Genomic DNA, 19,626 nt, shown 5'->3' with positions numbered 1-19,626 from the left:
AGCTGAATGTTGGATATTCCTGCAGATTCTCTGCTGCATCTTGCCTTGTGTCAGTGTGTATGCCTGGGCAATACAAGTGTAACATCAAGAGGGCTGCAGTTTACAGAAGAGTAAAAGGAATCATGAAGATCAAACTCAAATTTAACAGAACTAGGGGACATGGTCTTGGGTTCTGCATCATGGTCTTGGGTTTAAAGCTGGGCTTTAAAACTTGGAAGGGATTTTGCCCAAAGTTTTTTTTAGACACAACCTCTAAAATGTGTTGGTTTTGGTACAGCTGGGCCTTCAGTTTAAAGGAAGAGACTTCAAATCCAGTGATAAGTTTTGGCCTATGGTGAGCTTGTGTGTAAATTGAAACCTCTTCCTTCTCATTGTTTGTGGCTGCACAAGATGAGATGTTATCTTAGTAAGACTAGGAGTGAGCAATTGTGTGATTCCTTCTGACAGAAATGTTTTCTCTTCTAGATGATGTCTCTTTTTCACAGTCATGTTTTTTGTGGTATTCCTGCCTTGGCAGACAGTCATACCTAGGGAAGAGATTATAATTTTGACTAGAGAGTGGTCCAAGTAATGAAAAAGAATGCACACAGCATTCACAGCATCAATTCCAGCACTGTGTAGACTGACCTGAGCTGGCATTAAAGTAGATTAGATTCCAAAGCCACAGACAGGGTCTCCAAACTGTTGCTGCACTACCTGTAAAACAAGGTAAAGAACTTCCTACTTTAAATGTCTTGCTGTCAAAAATAGCTAGTTCAAAAGTACCTCTGGTGTTTTTTCTGCTTTGCACTACTACTGCACTATTAATGCACTATTACTGTTAGCAGAGCAGCAGTATACCTGCTGAGGTTTTTCTGGCAGTACTGGCAGGGTGCAGGGAGCTTACTCCTGCAGCTTTGCCTGCTCAGTTAATCCTGCACTGTTGAGTCTTGCCCAGAACAGATGTGTGGGAGTAGTGTTTTGATCCACTGGTTTTCATCAAACCTTTATAAGGGCGCAGCTGGAGACCGTAATATAGTGTAGGCTGGTTATAAATCCAGGTCTAACCTCCATCACTGAGTGGATTTGCTTCAAGTGCCTCTATCTCACCTGTTGGCTTTACAGCCCTTCCTGGTGTTTCAGCTCTGCTGCCTTGTGCAGCATCCAGTGTTGTAGGTGGCAGTCCATCTGTAGTAATCACATGGCTCTGGAAGGGCTCTGTAAACTCACTGGCACAGACATCTTCCAGGCAGTCTAGTCCCCATCCAAAGTGAGCAAAGTGGTGGGATTTGTGGGGAGCTGTTGTCATTTCTTACTCTTCACAGAGCTCTGAGTGCAGTCCCTCTGTTTTCCTTGCAGGTGGCAATGATATGGATTCTGTAACAAAGAAAACGAGGCAAGATGGATCAGAAGTTACTGAAAGACGTAAGGAGGAAATTTTTAATTTTTATATCACACCCAAAAATCCCAGAAGTGAATGGCCATTTCTGTAAGGGATTAAATGCTGACCAGAGGTCCAGAACTAAATTCTGCTTCTGGCCCTGGAGTCTGTGTTGAAGTCAGAATAAGGAACAGAATGGGCCAAGATCAGACATTTAGAGATGTGTATCATGACCTGATTGTTTAACCAGATGATTGCCCTGTGGTAGCATTTCTAACCAGTAGTGCAGACATTGGGATGCTGCTCCTTCTTCTAGTATCAATGCCCTGGGTGGCCTAGAAATTGTCAGGTGGCTTTGTGTAAAACTGGTTAATTTTCTACTGACCTTATGAGAATTAACAAGTATGGGCTTTGCTGTTACAGCAATGGCTGTGGTTCAGAGGTGCCCAGAAATTTTACAGGGATCTCGTACAGAAAATAATCTTTCATGGCAGTAATGTTCTTATTCAGAGCTAGAAAGACCAGCAAAGAAACACAGCATTGTGTGATAATGAGCCTACAGCTACAGCCCTAGGCAGTGTTGTCTTAAGGGACTTTTATTTAAATGAGTCAATCTTCTTTGAACAAGTCATGCTTTTGCATGGAGAATAGGTAGAACATTGATCCAGTTTGGCTATATTAACATGCCATTAATTCTACACCTTTTCTTCCCTCAGTTATTACAGAGACTGTAACCACAAGACTGACATCCTTGCCACCCAGTAAGTAATTCTCAGTCATTGCATTGCTTCTGCTTGGTGTTCTGTGCTTCTCCATGCTATTTACTTGTCTGCATTATTTCCATTATTTCCATAAATCCCTGGTTGAAGCAGATCTCAGTGCATAAAGATCTGCACCCAAAGGAATGCAATTTTCAGAAATGCCTTTCTCCCAAAACACTTGTTACTGGAGAGGAGTAGTATTTGAGGACCTGTCTGGTTATTGTCAGAAACAAAACCACATTGTCTACTAAGGCTAGAAGACCAGACTCTGCAAAGATTTAAGTCCAGATATAGAGTGTCCAATAGTGATTGTCTGTTGGGAGCAAGGACCAAAAGTGATGAGTCTGCAGGTTCCACTGCTGGGGCTGCAGTGCATTAGTTCCCTGTCATCTTACCCAATCGGCAACAGCGAGTGAATCTTTTCAGTAATATCAAAGGTCACAGGACATTTCTACCTCTGCAGAGAAGTACAAGCTCCAAAGAGGGAAGAATCCTCCACACTCTTTATCCCACCATATCCTTAATTAGTTTCCTGCAGCTGAGTTGGCAAGGAATTGCATTATCATCTCATTTATGATGAGGGTTAACAGGAATATCCTTCAGTCTGTGTATGAAGCAAAACTTGACTACGAACCTGCTGGCTGTGGGGTGTGAATGCTTGTCTGCTCTGCCAAGACACTCCCCTGTACCTCTGGTCTCCCACCAGATATGAAGCTGTACTTGTAATTGAGTGTGTGGACAACTTTGGGTCCCTCTTGCCTTCTCTTGCAGTGTTCTTGCTCTTCCTATCTCCTGCCTGGAGAGCATGTCTCATTTTGTTCTCACCTCTTTCAGAAGGAGGGAGCAGCAGTGGGCTCAAAACATCCTCCCATACTGGAGGGAGTGGCGTGGAAAAGCGGTCGTACACCCATGGAAGCAGCTATGTGACCTCAAGTAAGGAAGGAAAGCATTGCCCAGTAGGAAACAGAGAGCAAAGGCAGCAGAAATGGGCTGAGGAGATTCAAGGCAGGGAAGTAGGGTGAGCCAGGGGTAAAGAAAACAGGAGATATGAAAGTAGAAGTGCCAAATGCATACATAAAGCAAAGATATTCCTTCCCTAAAACTGGGTTTAAGAATGGGCGAGTAAATGGCAAAATCCCATTTCCACAGGGAAAACTTAATTTCAGGAGAACAACAAAAAATGTCATTCCTACTGTTTTTAAGAAGTCATTCAGAAACTGAATTTCCCTTCTTTCAGTTTTTCCAAATCACAGTCTTTCTGACAATTTTTGTTCTAAAGACAGTTTTGATTAATCTTTTTGTTGATCTTGCTGAGGATAGAATATTATTAAAGAAATTCCTAAAAATGTTTGTGTGCCCATGGCTTTAGCACTTTGAACACTGCCAGATTTTCTGGATGTGCTAAATCATCGTGTACTGCCTGCTCTGTAAAACCATTTCTTTAACAGCATTCTTTGCACAGCTGTTAGATTGTCATAGCAAAGGCTTCTAAAGACTAAGATTCCTAGCCAGGTACATGGCACACTTCTCTGTCCCCAGAGGGGCTGACTGTACAACTCTCCTTATGGAAAACATTCTCTGTGCTCCAAGGGAGCTGACAAACCAAAGGGAGTGAAGTGCACTTTGGAAGCTCAAGGGGAGAGTTAGCCGTGTCAAAGAGATCTGACAGACACCTGCCTGCCAGTTCAAGGGCAGAGTGTGGAATCACTTTGTCTCAGGGCACAAGTGAAGTAACTCCACTGCAGATGTTAGTCTAATTGTCTGGACTGGCATCAGTGTGAGAACTGAATCCAGTCCTGCAAACTCAGAGGACCGTGCAGGATTACCATCTTCTTTTTTTCAGTATGTGGAAAAAGAGAAAATAACCTGAACTTCAGAGATACTGAGCTCTTGAAGTTTCAGAGAGCATTCTGCAGTCTCTTCTTCCCCATTTTCTTGCAGAATGCTTCTAACAGAGGCCTACTTGGCACAGTAGTTCTTTGTGCTGAATTAAACGGAAAAGTTACAGAACAAAACAGGTCCTTATAGAGGGAAAGTTGGCATGAAAATACTGTTGAGATCAAAAGGACACTTTTTGTAGGGATGGGTAAACAATCCCTTTGTGCTGCAGCCTGATCATACTCCAGCATTAGATTTTGTGCAAGAGTATGAACACAGGAATTATGGCTTGCCTTAGTTCTTTCTCCACAACCCTGATGTGAATTAGGAGGGAAATTGTTTCTTCTGTCTACATATAACAGCTACTAATAACGTCCAGACTGTCTTGGGCCTGACACACCTCAATCACTTCTCCAGAAAAGGGACTAAGTGGGAGTGTGGATAGCTGCTTTATGGGACTCGTCTCTGCTTTCCATTATCTCATAATCTTGGTGCATCCTTCAGCACTTTGAATTTGGTTTTAACAATCTCCCAGTTTTTGTAGCCTATGTCATGTAACACTTGAGTTAACAAATGAATCTATATCCTAACCAAAACTCAGCATCATCCAGAGCTAAATTTGTTCCTGCTCAGGGGAGATGGTTCTCTATTACCCTAGGCCAGAACCTGGTTTCATACAAATCATTGACAGGATTTGTTTTGAAATAAATACACAATTATACACAGTGATAACCAATACTCCTCTCTGCCCTGAATGCTGAGGACAACCAGAGTTACACCCTGATATTGTTCTTGTCCATCTCTTCTTGTGAAACACCAGTGCAAATTTGTCCAGCTCAGAACATAGTAACATAAAGCACCCAGGGCATCCAGAGTGTACTGCCAGGACTTATCTTCCATTTACTGAGGATGTTTTGTTTTGGCCATAGGTGGAAGTGGTAGATTGAATTCAACATCATCATCCTCCAGCTACAGACAAGCTCAGTCTCCCAGCTCTACTCTCACCAAATCACCTGGCTCAACATTTGAAAGAAAAACCTATGTCAACCGCCATGCAACATATGAAGGTATCACAGAGCATGCCAACCATCAGGGACATAATTTAATGATTAAGTCCTATTTATCCTAAGAGTAATGCTCATTCTTAAAAGGCGTTGTGGCATGTACTTGTTGAAAGACATTAGCAGCTCTTTCATGTGAAACCTGAATAGCTCTTTTTTTTAATGGAAATGTTTTCTGCCCACTGAGATTAAATAGTTGCCAGGAAGACATTTTTTGAAAGCTTTTAATGATCTTGTACAAACTAATAATGAACATCTTTCTGTTCTTTGCAGGGAGCTCCAGTGCCAACTCTTCTCCAGAGTTTCCCAGAAAAGATTTTGGTACGTCCTTTTTAGAGCTGCTCCTCTGAACGTTATGGCAAGGTCATGTGAGTTGATGACCATAAGGGCTTTTTGCACATTTCTGTGTCCTGCTCTACCTATGCTACCTCTGTATTGGGCCGTCATGCAGCTCCTTCCGAGGAGTTATTTGGGATTTACATTAACAGCTGAAAGTCAGGTCTCTAGCTGATCATATTCAAACAGAGGGTGGATTCTGTGTATCTGCTACTCTCAGCTGCTTTTTTGATGCTCCCTGTATGATGTGGGAAAGGGACAGGAGAAGACAGACATGGGATACTTCATAGCATTCCCTTCACCCTTCCAGAGTAGCTCAGAGGACAGCTGCAAGCAAGAAAGTCCAGACTCTTAGGATTTTGAGTCATTGCTGGATATACTTTTCCAGTAGTTCATTTCTAGAGTTCATCAAGTACCTATGGAAAAATGAAGTGGCTATCAAGTGATATATTTACACTAAACATTGTCAGCAGGTATTGTCTTGCCCTGTCCAAACTCTGAGCTGCTGAGTTTACTCAGTGAAGGTAGTGAAACATTATGATCAGGTCACCTTTTGGCTCATAGAGGAGGCAGGGTTTCACAATATCCAGCACTGGTCAGTAGGGTCAACAGGCCTCTTAACTTCCTTTTTGCCATTTGAAATGTGACATCACCATCTACAAACAACATTTCTCTGTATAAAAAGAAACAGCATCTGGTCCAGAAAGACTAAAGGGGCTGCTGACTCTTTAAAATACCTTATGGTCTAAAGGGGGCACACTGAGCAAGGTCAGTGTGCTGATTTTCAGAGGTGTCACAGGCAGTAAAGACTAATACAGCTTTTCTCTCATTACTGTTCACAGCATCTGCCTCTACAAGAGGGAGAAGCCAAAGTCGAGGTGAGTGATGCTGTTCTTTGAGAAGCCTCCTTTTTTCAGTTCAGCATAATTCAGGTGTGTTAAATAGACCTATTCTTTAGCTGCAATCCACCAGTGTAAGTGTAGAGCAGTCAGATGAGGTACATGGATCTGCACCACTTCAGATGCGAACCATGAATCTGTAAGCAGTTGTTTAAACAAGCTTGGTGTAAAAATTGACCTTAGTGAACATCATGGTAGTTCAGACTGTGTCAGAAAGGAAGATATTCTTGGAAACCTGAATGTCTGAAAACATGGTCTTCATCTTGTCTGTTCACTACCATAACCTTAGTCCATCCATGCTCTGGGACCAGCCTCTGACATATTTACAGTAATTGTATTCATGCTTCTCCTACTGTGATCTGTCTTGCAAACCATAAAGCCATACCCTGAAATAATCTCATGCTGATAGTAAAGAGATGGTGAGGAAATTGCAGACTTACTGTGGTCTGTAGCCAGCTCACTGTAAAGCTCTGCATTGTTTAAATCATTCAGCTCTTCTAATAATTTATTAACAGTGTTGGGGAAAGAAGGATTATCTTGGTCTCAAGAATGTAGTATCCGTTTCCAGTTGCTTGAAAAGGAAACTATAATGTCACTTTATTCAAGTTAATTTTAGCAGTGGGTATAAATCACAGCATGGTCTTGCACAGTCCTCCTGGAGAGTGTCACATTCCCAATTATTCTGCCTCAGATCATCACAGTCTCCTCTAGCACACTACATACCTGAACTCCCAGCAGAACTAGGCCATGCATAATAAAGTAGACACCAGAGAATCAGGTCCAGCTTCTCATATTACTTCAGAAAATAATTCCAATCCATCATCATCTCCACATGAATGCCAAGACAGTATTTCTTTCCTAGTGCATGCACTGTCAGATTTCATAATGAAGAGCATGTATCACATGTTCTGGCTGACCACTTTGCTTGTGGGAGGCAAGTTTAAAGGCCTACCCCAGCCAAATCACATTATCTGTGTAGCTTCTTGTGCTGGACAGTAAAGGTCCAGTAAAAGTAAGGCAATAGCATTGGGTACCTGTTGAGAATGTTGGCTGAAAACTAGGCTGGTTACATTCAGTGAGCCGAAAGAGAAGTCAGTAAGTAGCAAGACACTGAATCATACAGCCCACTGTAGAGATGTCAGTTGTACCCAAGAAGTAGAAGGGAATTTGTGTATTTAGTAAACTTCTTTTGGCTTGCTAATTTTTTTGTTCAGAGGGAAAATAAAAATAATATTTGTGATGAGTGGAAACATCAGTGTGATTGAGGACTGCATAGTTAGGCCTTCTGTATATCTGACAGTAGCAGCATTATTGAGTGAAATATAATTCCCTGGAATTTAAAGCAACAAAATGTGACCCCAAAATAAAAAGTCACCCGAGCCCATTTGCTACCAATTTGCATGGGCCATGAGTACTGCTCAGATTAGGCAGTCAGACAGCAAGGTGGAACACAGACAGCAAGAAGGAAGGAATTCACTTCAGCCTAAGGTTTCATTCCCAGCCCAGGGCACAAATGAATCTCTCTCCATATTCATGATCAACTTTTTATCTTCCCAGAGAGTGAAATACGAGTCCGACTGCAGAGTGCATCTCCCTCTGGCAGATGTAAGTTGTTCCAGGGGTATTAGGGATAAGGTAGAGGGTGTTGCTGCTAGGGTTATGTCTTTTCCTGTTAAAAACATTAATTTGAGTCCCCTTTCTGGACGAGGAAGTATGCTGTGGGTTAGGTGGTGCTCTTGCAAATATGTAAAATGGTACTTAGTCCCAGAAACATCCTCTAGAGCTTTGTCATGAAGTGGCCCCCCCAGAAAGTAACAACTTCATAGACATGCAGCTAAATTCCACTGAATTATTTAGATCCAGAGCAAGATTACAGATCAATGAAACACTGGCTTTTGGGTGACTTTGGACACTTGCTTTTCCTGCTAGGGACGGAGTTGGATGATGTGAAACGTTTGCTGAAAGGAAGTCGATCTGCCAGCTGCAGCCCTACTCGGTCATCATCCGGTACCCTCCCGATACCGAAAAAGGCCATGGTGGAGACAAAGATGGTCACTGAGAGCTCTCAGTCAGGTACTTGCCATTAGCAATGTTGCAGTCATTCCAAACAGCATTTGCCATAAAAAGTACTCAGTTGTTAAGAACATCCAGATAAGAATACATGGTTTTCCTGTACAGAAAAAGGGTCAGAATGCTGAAAAACTGTCCAGGTATTGCTATAACAAGAGCCATCTTGGGTATCTTTCTAGTGACTAGTCTAATTTCCAAATAAATGAGTCCATTCTTTCTGCCACCAGTTTCAGTTCAGAGGTATTTCTAGCAGAGATAAGAGCTCTAAGCAAATGTGTCTAAGAGCGATTTGATCTCTTATCTCCAAGTGAGACGGAGAGATAGGACTGTAGACAGCATTTCAGTGAGTGATTTATTCGCCATTCCATTTCATAATAACTCATCAGGAGCTGTATGAGATGACAAGGGGGAATGGCTTCAAACTAAAATAGGGCAGGCTTTGATCAGATGTTAGGAAGAAATTCTTTACTTTGAGAGTGGCGAGGCACTGGCACAGGCCGCCCAGAGAAGTTGTGGATGGCCCATCCCTGGAAGTGTTCCAGGCCAGAATGGATGAGACTTTCAACAACTTGGTCTACTCCAAGATGTCCCTACCTATAGCAAGAGGTTGGAACTAGATTATCTTTGAGGTCCCTTTAATCCCAAACCATTCTGTGATTCTATAGCTGAAGTGGTACTTAAAATACTACAACCTTTTTTAGTTATTTATACATCTCACAACAGGGCTTGAGGATTCCATTGTCTTCCATCAATGTCTAAAAACAATATATTTTGTCTTACTCATAGCTCTAATCCTGTCTAAAATAGAATTTTAGTCCAGTACACTAGTGAACCAATCAGAGACATATGTGGGAAGCAAAAGCCATACGTCCCATGGCCCAGGGTGATTTATTAATGGAATGGCAGACTGGGGTGGTTTATTCCATAATGAAAATCTCTTCAAGGTGTTTTGTGAATGATCATGCTATTAGGTCAATCTATATTCCATTGGTTAAAATTTGTGTGGGCTGTAATCAGCTGACCATTTGAGGTCAGTTATGCCATGCTAACCTGGAGTCATTGGGGTGACTCTACAAGGGTAATTGAAATGTAAATTGTTTGCCCTATAAACCTGCAGTGCATGCTAAGCCACAAGCCTGGCCTTGTTGAAAACCACTTCTGTCTGCTTGGTTTTTGCAGTGTCAGGGACATATGACACAACCATACTGAATACTGCCCTCCCTTCATACATGTGGTCCTCCACTCTGCCTGCTGGGTCTTCCCTTGGTGGATACCATAACAGCTCTTCCTTGATCAATGCCATGTCTCACTCTACAGGATCAGGTATGCTCCCTAAATTGCCCAGGTTTGAAGGATGGAACTATCCTGAAACTGGGTCAAAAGCAGGTTTTTTTGCACAGCACGAACTAAAATGATGGAATAATCAAAATGGCAAGGGATATGCTTGAATTTTCTCTGTTTTTTTGTAATTTGGTGCTCTCTGCTTACACTAAATCTCAAAATCCTTCTTTGTGAGATTTATTGGCCTGGCTCTCTGACTATCATTAAATTTTGATGTCATCTTTATAAAAGAGGTCAAGCTCACATTCCATATAAAAACTAGTATAGACTCAAACTAATATTGGATTATCCTGGCCCATTGTAAGAATGGCTCATATACTAAAAATATTATAAGTTTTGTGTGTTCTTACACCTGGTGAGGCCCATTTCTAAACACCAGGGATTCTGCATTCCCCAGTTGCAGAGAAAAACCACAAGCTTTATGATGGAATACTATTTAAAGCTTTACTTTCTCTCACTGTCATAAGATCTCATCTTGTCTGAGGTAGAATTTTTTTGCCTTTATCAGTTCAGTAAAAGGGTAGTTTATTGTCAAGATTTTTCCTCTGTGCCATTATTGTGCATTATCACTAGTTCTATTTACAAGTTGATTCTTAGTTTCTGGGACTGTGCCATTGACCTTTGAGTGCTAGATTTATGATTTGAGAGGAGTAATAACATTTTGCTTCCTCTTTTTGCAGTTTTTGGTGTTCCAAATAACCTGGCTCCCAGCAATCATACTCTGAATGCAGGCCTGAGCTCTTCCTCTACAGGTCAGATTTTTCTTCCCTTCACACTTTGACAGCACTGCATTTCTGGCACTGACAACTACAGTGAAATAATACCAATATACAAGTTTCTCTCCTATTCCTCATCTGAGCGTCAGCAGCTCTTTGCCCCCACCTGCAGAAATGTCCATGCAGCCATGAGACCTCACAATGTAACTTGAGATAATGTTTTAAAATGGTCATCATTATTGTCCTGAGCCAACAATAACAATACAGCAAGGTGTGAACTAAGTTACAAAACATTTTTTGTAAGGTCTATGGTGCCTCCAGAAAGCTGGGGAAATTTGTTGGGAGAGGTCATTATTTTTGTGTCACTGGTTTTGTTTGGGTTTTAGCAGAATACCACCTGCACTGCAGGACTCATATAACCCTCATTGCAATGCTTTTCTTTGCAGTATTTGGAGTTCAAAACAATCTGTCTCCAAGCTCTTCTTCTGCAACCCAGAATGCTACAGCAGCCTCTGCAAGTCAGCAACAAAGTAAGCCTAGATAAAGTGTGAGGGTCACCAGCATGTGCTTCCTTCTCCCACCTTTTCTGTGGTGATTAGAAGGTTCATCTTGACAGAGGCCCCCTCATCACCTTCTTCTTGTGTGGCACAGTGTGGTATGAAGAGACATTGAGAAACATCTCCTCTGCTGTGCATGAGCAGGAACAGCTCCCACTGCTGATGCACTAGAAATTTGCTTGCTGGGGAAAACCGTTGATTGTTTGAGTTGTCCTAGGAGCACTGAATGAGAAAAGATTTTTGAATGTTTTGGTGTATGTAGATCCCTTGTTATCCTTCATCTCTGTAATTGTTGAATTTCTTCTTTGCAGCATATGGGATGAAGAACACTTCTCAGAGCAACACCATGGCAAGTACTGGTGCGTCTGCCTCAGCAGGTGAGTCTGTCATTGACAGGTGTTTAGGCATGGCCTTGTACAAGCATATCATAAAAATGAGTTAGAGACTCAGTGAGTGACGCTCAGGTGCGTAACTTGTCACTAGCCAAGTTTCCTACCAGTACCTTTCTGAAAAGAAGAAGAGTCAGAATCCAAGAATGAGCAAATGAACTGGTCTGATTCAGTTCTCTACAATAATTTGGATTGTTTAATTCTGAGCTGTTTCTGCTCAGCAGGCAGGAAACTGGATAGAAGAGGACACGTGTGAAATTGTACTTTATTTGAAGCCAAAACATTTGCAATGTTGCTCTTAAAAATAATTTTTCAGTTGTACCATCTTCAACCACTCAAAAATGAAGGAATTGACTTATACATTATCAGAATATGTTTTTTTAATGAGAGAAGCCTTTTGTCCTTGAACAGTCAGGATTCATCCTTTCCAGTTCTTTTCTGCAATTCTGAGAGTTACAAATTACACTTTTTTTTCTCTATATGTAAAGAAAGCCAAGTTTGCCTCGTAATCCAAGGACTCCCAAAGACAAGGCTTAAAAATAGATGCAAACACCACAGAAGTTATGATAACATTTCTAATAAATGTTTGCTCCAGGTTCTGCTAGAGTAATGGAATGAGTTTCTCTGACTCCACAGGAAGTGTGCTTGAGGAACAAAGAGCTCATTGAGCAAATCACTTCTACATATGATTGAATTCCAGATGTTCCCCATTTCTGGCAGCAGGGCCTCCCCTGCTAGTGAAATGCACAAAAGAAACCTAATGACATGCACAGCTCTCCTGTTACCTTTAGTGACCAGTATCTTACAGGCTCTTTTTGTAGTGGCAATCCCAATTACAATGTGACCACCTGTTTTTATGAACAAAAGTGATGTGGCTTGTAGTTATGGGCTCAATGGCCCACACTCATCTCCTCTCTACCATCTTTTACAAATATTGCAGGAGGAACTGTTGTGAGCTCCCAGGGAGACGACATTCTGCGCAAAGACTGCAAGTTCCTGCTGCTGGAGAAGGAGAAGGCACCTGCAAAGGAAATGGAGCTCTTGGTCATGACAAAAGACACTGGCAAAGTCTTTAGTGCTTCTAACACTGGGTTTAGTGGAGGTAACATTCCTCTTTCAGGACATGTGGTTATTCTGAGGGCAGAGAAATGGAGATTGATCATAAGGGAAATAGAGTGTTCAGGGCACTACACCTAACTTGTGCATCATACAAGAACCTCTGACAGGCAGGCAACTTTTAACCATGCCAGCTGAAACCTGGATCTGGCTTTTGCATTTGAACCTCCAGAGTGTGCCTTGGGATATTTCACAAAGCTCAGGAGCTTTGAGAGAAAAAAAAATAGATATGGTTTAGACAGCAGAGCTATTGTGTCTTCCCAAGAAAAATACACCTTTAGCAATGAAAGAAGATTGGCCTGGTTTAACTTCTGTGTAATGCTTCTAATTATATTTGGTTCCTGTTCAGGATCTTTTGGAGAAGACACTTTGAAGAAAGAGAAGCAGGGATTTTCCTCATCTTATGCTACAGATACTGGCCTAAAATCAGATGCAAATGGTAAGAATTTGCTCCTGCAGAAATGCAACACAGCTTTCTCCTTCTGCCTCCATTACTACCTTTCCCTTTCAAGCCCACACTCTAAATTTTGTCCTGCACAGAAAGACTGGTAAAACCTCTTTTACTGTTGTTAAAACAGGAGGGCTGAAATCCATGCCAAAACGGGACAAAGAAACTTATGCAGGTAAGTGATGCCACTCAGACTTTCATTGGAAGAAGCACCAAAGCACAATACACAAAAAAGCAGTTGTTCTTGAGGGACGTGAGTGGTCTCTGAGCAATGAATCAGAGGGAGGGAATGTTCAGGAGGCTACCAGAGAAATTGGTACCAGTGATTTGATTGTAGATAAGTGCACAGTTGGGTTATTTTTGCATGACTAGAGAAAATCAGATAGCTGACAGTCCCCCTGCTACTGGGACAGATTTATGAGGAAGAGAGGGCTCAGACAGACCATGCTGGCTATTGCTGTCATTTATGGCTCAGATCTGTACAAAAAATTTACCCCCATGTGATCATGTTTTCCAGCTATTTTAAAATGCACGAGTGTTTTTGTCCCCTGTTTAAATTCCCTTTGGAAATAGTGTTCCCAACTTCCACAGGGACTAGAATTACACTCACCATGTGCACAGAGTGGCATAAAGATTTTTCCACATCGCTTTGTATAATGGATCAGGCCTTGATGTCCTTATTGTAAGAGATTCTTAACTCTGAAGTCAAGGAACTCTTCATTAACTGGGAGATTGCTCCCTCCCTCTTTCAGAAATACGAAGTGGTGATGCAGGAGGTGCAATTGGATCAGCACCATCCTGGTGTCCTTGTGGTTCCTGCTGTAGCTGGTGGAAATGGCTCCTGGGTTTGCTTCTAGCCTGGTTGTTTCTCCTTGGATTGCTTTTTGGACTCATTGCTCTGGGTAAGAAATAACTGAGGAAAAAATGTTGAATGGTATGGAATGACAAAGGGTTTAAGCTGGGAACAAGCCCAAGCACCAGAGATATCAAGCCAGAGAACTGAGAGAAACATTCAGCTTGATGGTGACTTGCCACTGAGATATTACAAATTGACAGGAAGAAGGGATAAGGAATACAGTCTTTGTTAAGGAGTTATATAGTCTTGGGGTGAGTAGGATAGGAAAGCTCCTGAGATCTGAGGTCTACTGCTAAGACTGACAGATTCCAAAGCTGTCATTTAAATTCCAGATATCCCTTCTGGGGAGGAAAAAAGAAAAAAAGAATTCTGCAAAACTCAGTGGCCATAGCTACGTGACACAGTGTTGCCATGTTCCTATGATAGCATGAGATATTTCAGGCATGCATATCTGGCAGTATGTTCCCTAGCATTTTCCTTTAACCTTCCAGCTGAAGAAGTGAGAAAGCTGAAATCTCGTGTGGAAGACCTGGAAAAAATCAATGGTGGCCTCCTGGCAATTAACCAAGGGAATTCAAAAATAGAAAAGGATGTTTCAAGAGTAGACTTTCTTCATGGTAACACACTCTCCTCAACCTTCCCATATGAAAATGAAGAGTCAGTCTGGTTGATGGTGAAGAGCAGACTGAATAAGGAAATAGAACGAGGTGAGCAGAGTCAAAAAGTGAACCCATACCTTATTTTCTATGCTACTTTTGTTAGCAAGGGAAAGGTGATTTACTTCTATTTAGCACATGATGGAAAGAGATGAACAACAGAGCAGCCAACATTCTCCTATCTTTGGAAATTTCATGTATTTATGAAAACAAATTTACTGAGGAAACTCACAAACTATACTGTGCTGCCTGTAGCCTGAAATCCAAATAGATGCATCCTTGTTCTTGAAATGAGTAGCTACTCTGCTGTATAATGAGCTCTAACAGCCCCTTCACTTCCTGTTACAGGCTACTTCCGAGGGGAGAGAGGAGAACGTGGTGAGAAAGGTACAGCCATATAGTCCTTCTCTTCCCCTGTCCAATTCCTTGGCTCTGGCAATGCACAGTTTTGTAGAAGACAAAATGAATGACATGGATGTCTCTTGATTAGTTTTTTTTTTTTTCCACTTTTCTCAGGTGACATGGGAATACAAGGTCCCAAAGGTAAGTCTGGAGTTACCTGCTTTCTCAAGTAGATTGGCAGCCTGTCATAGGGCCGGGGTAGAAAATGTTTTTTTGTTACTCCAGAATTTGGAGAAGCTGATTCCAGTTATCTGTTAGTTCAGATATTGCTGTGAAGGTTGGGGTTTTCTCCTGTTTTCTGGTCAAAGAAAATTTTAGAGTTCATAGTAGAAGAGATAACAGATCTCGCTTTGAATCTAGAAGCCCCTTTCGCCTGGATGAAAGTCATTCCTGAAGCCAGGCTCTACCTGGTTTAATCACAGAGTGCTTCAGTGCCCAGAGGGTTTTGCATAGTGTGAATGATTCAATTATCTGCATAAATACAAGGGAGACAATTGCTGGAGGCGCTAGAACTTGTAAATATTCCAGGAACATAAACTTCTTTTTATGAGGGTGAGGGTTAGCCAAAGTGATAAAAAGAGAAAATTTATTCCCCACTGACTGTCTCTTTGTTTCTGTCTATAGGTGATCGAGGACTTCCTGGTGTCCCAGGTGGGCTATAGTTCAATTCTCCTTTAAGGGAGGACATTTATTTACATTACTGTAGGCAAGAACAAATTCTGCACTTTCTTGCAAAATTCCTTGAACTTAGCTCAAGGTGGTTCTCTGAAGAGTCAATATTTAGCATAGATTAAGTCACTTGATTAATACCTTGGTGCTGAGCTACAGACACAGCTCAGAGACTTGGTTACAAGCTAAGCCTTGGCCAGACTTCCCCTTAGTTGAACATGCTGAATTTGGGGTTGTGAAGATTCTAGTCTAGCACTGAAAGAGTCCTACAGCTGCATAAATACTTGTTCAGCTTTCTTGTGCTTTTATATGTATTGTGTTCTTCTAAAGAGATAAAGTACCCACCTTATGAGTAATATATTCTTTACCCTGTAGAATTAATCTCTCCAGGCTTGAGATTTCCCTAAGTTTCATGTTATTGTTTTATGGTACATAGTCAAGAATTCTGAATGCTTACTGTGTTTTCTTTCCAGGCATTCCTGGTCCAATTGGGCATGCAGGACCAGAAGGACCAAAAGGCCAGAAGGGAAGCATGGGTGAGTATTTCTGTCAGTGCTGTGAGTCATTCACAACTGACTGACACGTGGCACAGGAATACAGACACCTGGCTGGTGTGATTATTGCCTTGCCCAGTGGAGATGGCCATGGATCCTTTTGCCCAAGGCCTCCCTCCCACAGACACCTGGTTTTACAAGGCTTTTGTTTCCTGTAGGTGAGCCTGGCATGGAAGGTCCCATGGGACAAAGAGGTAGAGAAGGGATGCCAGGGCCTCGAGGGGAGCCAGGACCACCTGGATTTGGAGAAAAAGGAGACAGAGGTAGGAACCAAGTGTCTTGTTGGATAAGACAGAGAAGGACAAAAGCAAGAGTTTGGTCCTGATTAATTGAACACCTCAGTGATAAAATTTGATTTCACTATTCAAATTCAGATTTCATATCTATACATTTCCCAGCACAGATTAATATGTCCTTAGGGATTATTTTTTTGTCAGACTTATAAGGGGTAAACAAGGATTGCTTTGGTTTCCCAATCTTACAGTCAAGTTTGAGTCTGACAGAACCAAAATCACTTCACTATCAAGGTTATTTTCTTCCCTGTTATCCAGATCATCAAAGCTGAGGAATTCGTCTTGCTAAAGCCCAGAGAGCTCATATTCTTCTCTTGGACAGTGCATATCTATTTGGGTGTTTTGGACTGATGAGCAGATTATTCATGACACTTACCAGAGAAAGAATAACAGTAAATAGAATAATGGAAAAATGGGACCATGGCAGTATTCTACCATGTCTATTTGTGCTCTTATTTTGCAGGTGCTATTGGTGAGCCGGGTCCTCCAGGGCCACCTGGACCCCCAGGTTCTACTGGCCTAAAAGGTAAATGTGAAAATGGAGAGAGAACACCTAACAGAGAGGTTAGGGGTAAATGAGCGCTCCAGCTGTCTCATTTCACTTGTGTTGCTCTGCAGTAACCAGAAAAGTGAACTAATAGTCTGAAGCACATATCCCAGCATCTCAGCTGAGATAGATGGCTTGGGTCTCTTTACCTAAGTGGAAAACATTTCTTCAATGTCACAAGGACTAAGTTTTCTAAATTTGTTGTCCTGGTTTTGAGAATGCCAGTAATGCAAATTCTTCTAGTGGCTGGGGAACTTCCAGTCCACTAAACACCTGTTGGGTTGTGGATGCTGTTGGGCAAACTGAAAGTAATTTGATAATTTTCTAATTGTGGTGTTACTAAAAGAAAATCTATGTTCCTTACAGGTCTGATGGGTTCTCCAGGCCCACAAGGTCCTCCAGGTGAGTGCTGTATTCCTTTGCTGTGGCATCTAGAGACTGGGGAGAACAAAAACAGAGTAACAGCTTCTCATAGTTTTTCTGCTTCAGTGATGCATTGTGGTGAGTGGGATGAATGAAAACCCTCCATCTCATTTTTCTGCAGGTCCTCCTGGCCTACAAGGATTTAGAGGTGAAGCAGGACTCCCAGGTGCTAAAGGTAACTTTCTCTTCCTCCTGGCAATTAAAGCAGCACTCGCTGAGGTGCTTTTCTAGCACTGCTCTGAGCAGCAGATGTGATCTGACCATGTCACATTTTGATTCTATGGGCAAAGAAAAGTATAAGACTGAAGAAAAGGGAGGCAAACCAAAACTTAGTCAGTGATTGCTAGCAAATATTGAGAAATGCAGGTAAAAATAGCAGTCTAAGAGAGGAAAAACAGTTGTGTGGATGGAGCAGTGTTAAAGGAAAAGAATTTCCAGTATGAGTTTGGTAACCCAGAATCTGTATTTGCCTTGAGATTTTTCATGCATTAAATGCCTTTCCCTTATGATTTGTTACTACTATTGTTCAATCATCCATATCTCTTTCAGGTGAAAAAGGAGCCAGTGGACCCCCTGGACCCAAAGGTATGTTGACCAATTAGGTATTCTTTTGTGGTTAATTTTCTTTAGATTCCTTTAGATATGGATACTGTCCATGGGTTTTATCCTTATCCATCTTTGGCTTTTTCTTCTGTGCTCTTGTCAGAAAGCAGGCTTTATTTTCTCTGATGGAAACATTTTACATTGAAGCAATCTCACAGAATTTGTCCCTTTTTTCTACCACAGGTGATCAGGGTGAGAAGGGTTCTCGTGGAATGACAGGTCAGTAGATTGAAATACTGGAGTAACAGCCAACCTAATAAAAGTATAGCCCAGCCAATCCCAGTAGGCTTTCTGAAACACTATAATGATGTTACTGGTTATAGTAGTTTTATTTTTGCACCAAAATTATAAACAAATAGATCCCATTCTTGATTCCAGTCTTTGGTATTTAGCTTTAGGAAAATCCTCCCTCACATGCCCTGTATTCACATCACTTGAGCTTTTCTAATGCCCAGAGACAGTTGTGAATCATGAGGCCTGAACATCCTGTCAGTGCTGGTTTTCAGTTGCAAAGCAGCAAATATTGCCGACAGAATTGTCCAAGAGTTGTTTGATTCATTTTCATACTATTTTGCTACAGGTGAACAAGGCTCAAGAGGAATACCAGGACCTCCAGGAGAGCCAGGGGCTAAAGGACCTGCAGGTGGGTACCAGAAGGCAGCTGTATTTATATGGGAGGCAATGTCATTACCACCCAGATTGTGTTTCTGTGAGCACAGACAAGGAAACAGTATGGGAGTGGAATCATGCTTGTTGTGATCCTAGGCCTTACCTTTAGACAGCTGGTTAGTCTGTACACTCCAAAAAAATGTCCTACAGTTAAGTTTTGAATGAATGCTTCCTGGACCTTCAGTAACTGCAACCAAGGTTTCTTTCAGATACAAGGTAATGAAAAGCCACACTTAGGGTTAGGGCTGTGCTCCACTTTGGAGGAAGACAGGATAACTGTGGTACTGTTTCAGAAGTCCTGACAATCTCTTTCTTTGGACAGGACAAGCTGGTCGTGATGGACAGCCGGGTGAAAAAGGTAAGGACTTCTTCCTTTGAGGTAGAAGTGCAGGTACTTTCTGATCTGGTAGGATTTGATTTGTAAAAGGGGTGGGAGAAAGATGACAGCAGATTCATGTTCTGGGATCTTCTGTCTAAGGACTGTAGTGTCAGCCTGTAAACATGGAACTGAGACATATAATGGAGCAGGCTGTAAACTTGTGACAGAGTTCCCTCTCTACAGAACTCTTCTGTCATTGATGTTCCCCTCCCAGACATGATGCTGGAGATGGCCACTTGGCTGTGAGAATACAATAGCTAGAAAGTGCTGCAGGACAGTAAAGCTTGAATGGATTGGTAGATTGTATGTCAATGACTTCTGTCTCATTAATGGTGATTATATCCCTAGGTGAACCAGGTCTTATGGGAATGCCAGGTGCCAGAGGCCCTCCAGGACCCACTGGAGATGCTGGAGAGCCAGGTAAAAGCATAGAGAGAACAAAAATGCTTTTTGCTCAGTCAGGAACACGGATGCATTTGTCAGTTTCCAGTCTTAATTTGAATTTAAGTCTGGCAGAGGATCTCTGTATTCTTAAGGTGGTGATGAAAGGAAAATACATAGAGATTCTCGACCCCTTATGATCACAAAATTGCCCACAGTGCAAACATCAGCTGCTATGAGCTGATTTACATACCAGTTGCTA

At 41.9% G+C, this 19,626-nt stretch overlaps 1 protein-coding gene across 1 annotated transcript in view; it reads left to right on the top strand.

Annotated features, from left to right (window-relative positions):
* The window catches only part of COL17A1 (collagen type XVII alpha 1 chain), a 37,133-nt gene that overhangs the window by 3,370 nt on the left and 14,137 nt on the right, over window positions 1–19,626 (top strand). The window contains exons 2-31 of the mRNA XM_030950659.1: window positions 1,339–1,404; window positions 2,077–2,121; window positions 2,956–3,054; window positions 4,929–5,066; window positions 5,334–5,381; window positions 6,239–6,274; window positions 7,853–7,900; window positions 8,225–8,368; window positions 9,545–9,688; window positions 10,387–10,458; window positions 10,869–10,952; window positions 11,291–11,356; window positions 12,309–12,470; window positions 12,834–12,923; window positions 13,063–13,107; window positions 13,685–13,834; window positions 14,280–14,495; window positions 14,793–14,831; window positions 14,961–14,987; window positions 15,471–15,497; window positions 15,989–16,051; window positions 16,228–16,332; window positions 16,826–16,888; window positions 17,276–17,311; window positions 17,454–17,507; window positions 17,882–17,917; window positions 18,119–18,154; window positions 18,516–18,578; window positions 18,927–18,962; window positions 19,332–19,403. Of these exons, the coding sequence (XP_030806519.1) occupies window positions 1,350–1,404; window positions 2,077–2,121; window positions 2,956–3,054; window positions 4,929–5,066; window positions 5,334–5,381; window positions 6,239–6,274; window positions 7,853–7,900; window positions 8,225–8,368; window positions 9,545–9,688; window positions 10,387–10,458; window positions 10,869–10,952; window positions 11,291–11,356; window positions 12,309–12,470; window positions 12,834–12,923; window positions 13,063–13,107; window positions 13,685–13,834; window positions 14,280–14,495; window positions 14,793–14,831; window positions 14,961–14,987; window positions 15,471–15,497; window positions 15,989–16,051; window positions 16,228–16,332; window positions 16,826–16,888; window positions 17,276–17,311; window positions 17,454–17,507; window positions 17,882–17,917; window positions 18,119–18,154; window positions 18,516–18,578; window positions 18,927–18,962; window positions 19,332–19,403 (2,299 nt within the window). The 5' untranslated portion in view covers window positions 1,339–1,349. The remainder of the gene's footprint in view (window positions 1–1,338; window positions 1,405–2,076; window positions 2,122–2,955; window positions 3,055–4,928; window positions 5,067–5,333; window positions 5,382–6,238; window positions 6,275–7,852; window positions 7,901–8,224; window positions 8,369–9,544; window positions 9,689–10,386; window positions 10,459–10,868; window positions 10,953–11,290; window positions 11,357–12,308; window positions 12,471–12,833; window positions 12,924–13,062; window positions 13,108–13,684; window positions 13,835–14,279; window positions 14,496–14,792; window positions 14,832–14,960; window positions 14,988–15,470; window positions 15,498–15,988; window positions 16,052–16,227; window positions 16,333–16,825; window positions 16,889–17,275; window positions 17,312–17,453; window positions 17,508–17,881; window positions 17,918–18,118; window positions 18,155–18,515; window positions 18,579–18,926; window positions 18,963–19,331; window positions 19,404–19,626) is intronic.

This window comes from Camarhynchus parvulus, chromosome 6, assembly GCF_901933205.1.
Source record: "Camarhynchus parvulus chromosome 6, STF_HiC, whole genome shotgun sequence".
NCBI classification, from domain to species: Eukaryota; Metazoa; Chordata; class Aves; order Passeriformes; family Thraupidae; genus Camarhynchus; species Camarhynchus parvulus.
This window is presented reverse-complemented; position numbering and strand designations above follow the sequence as displayed.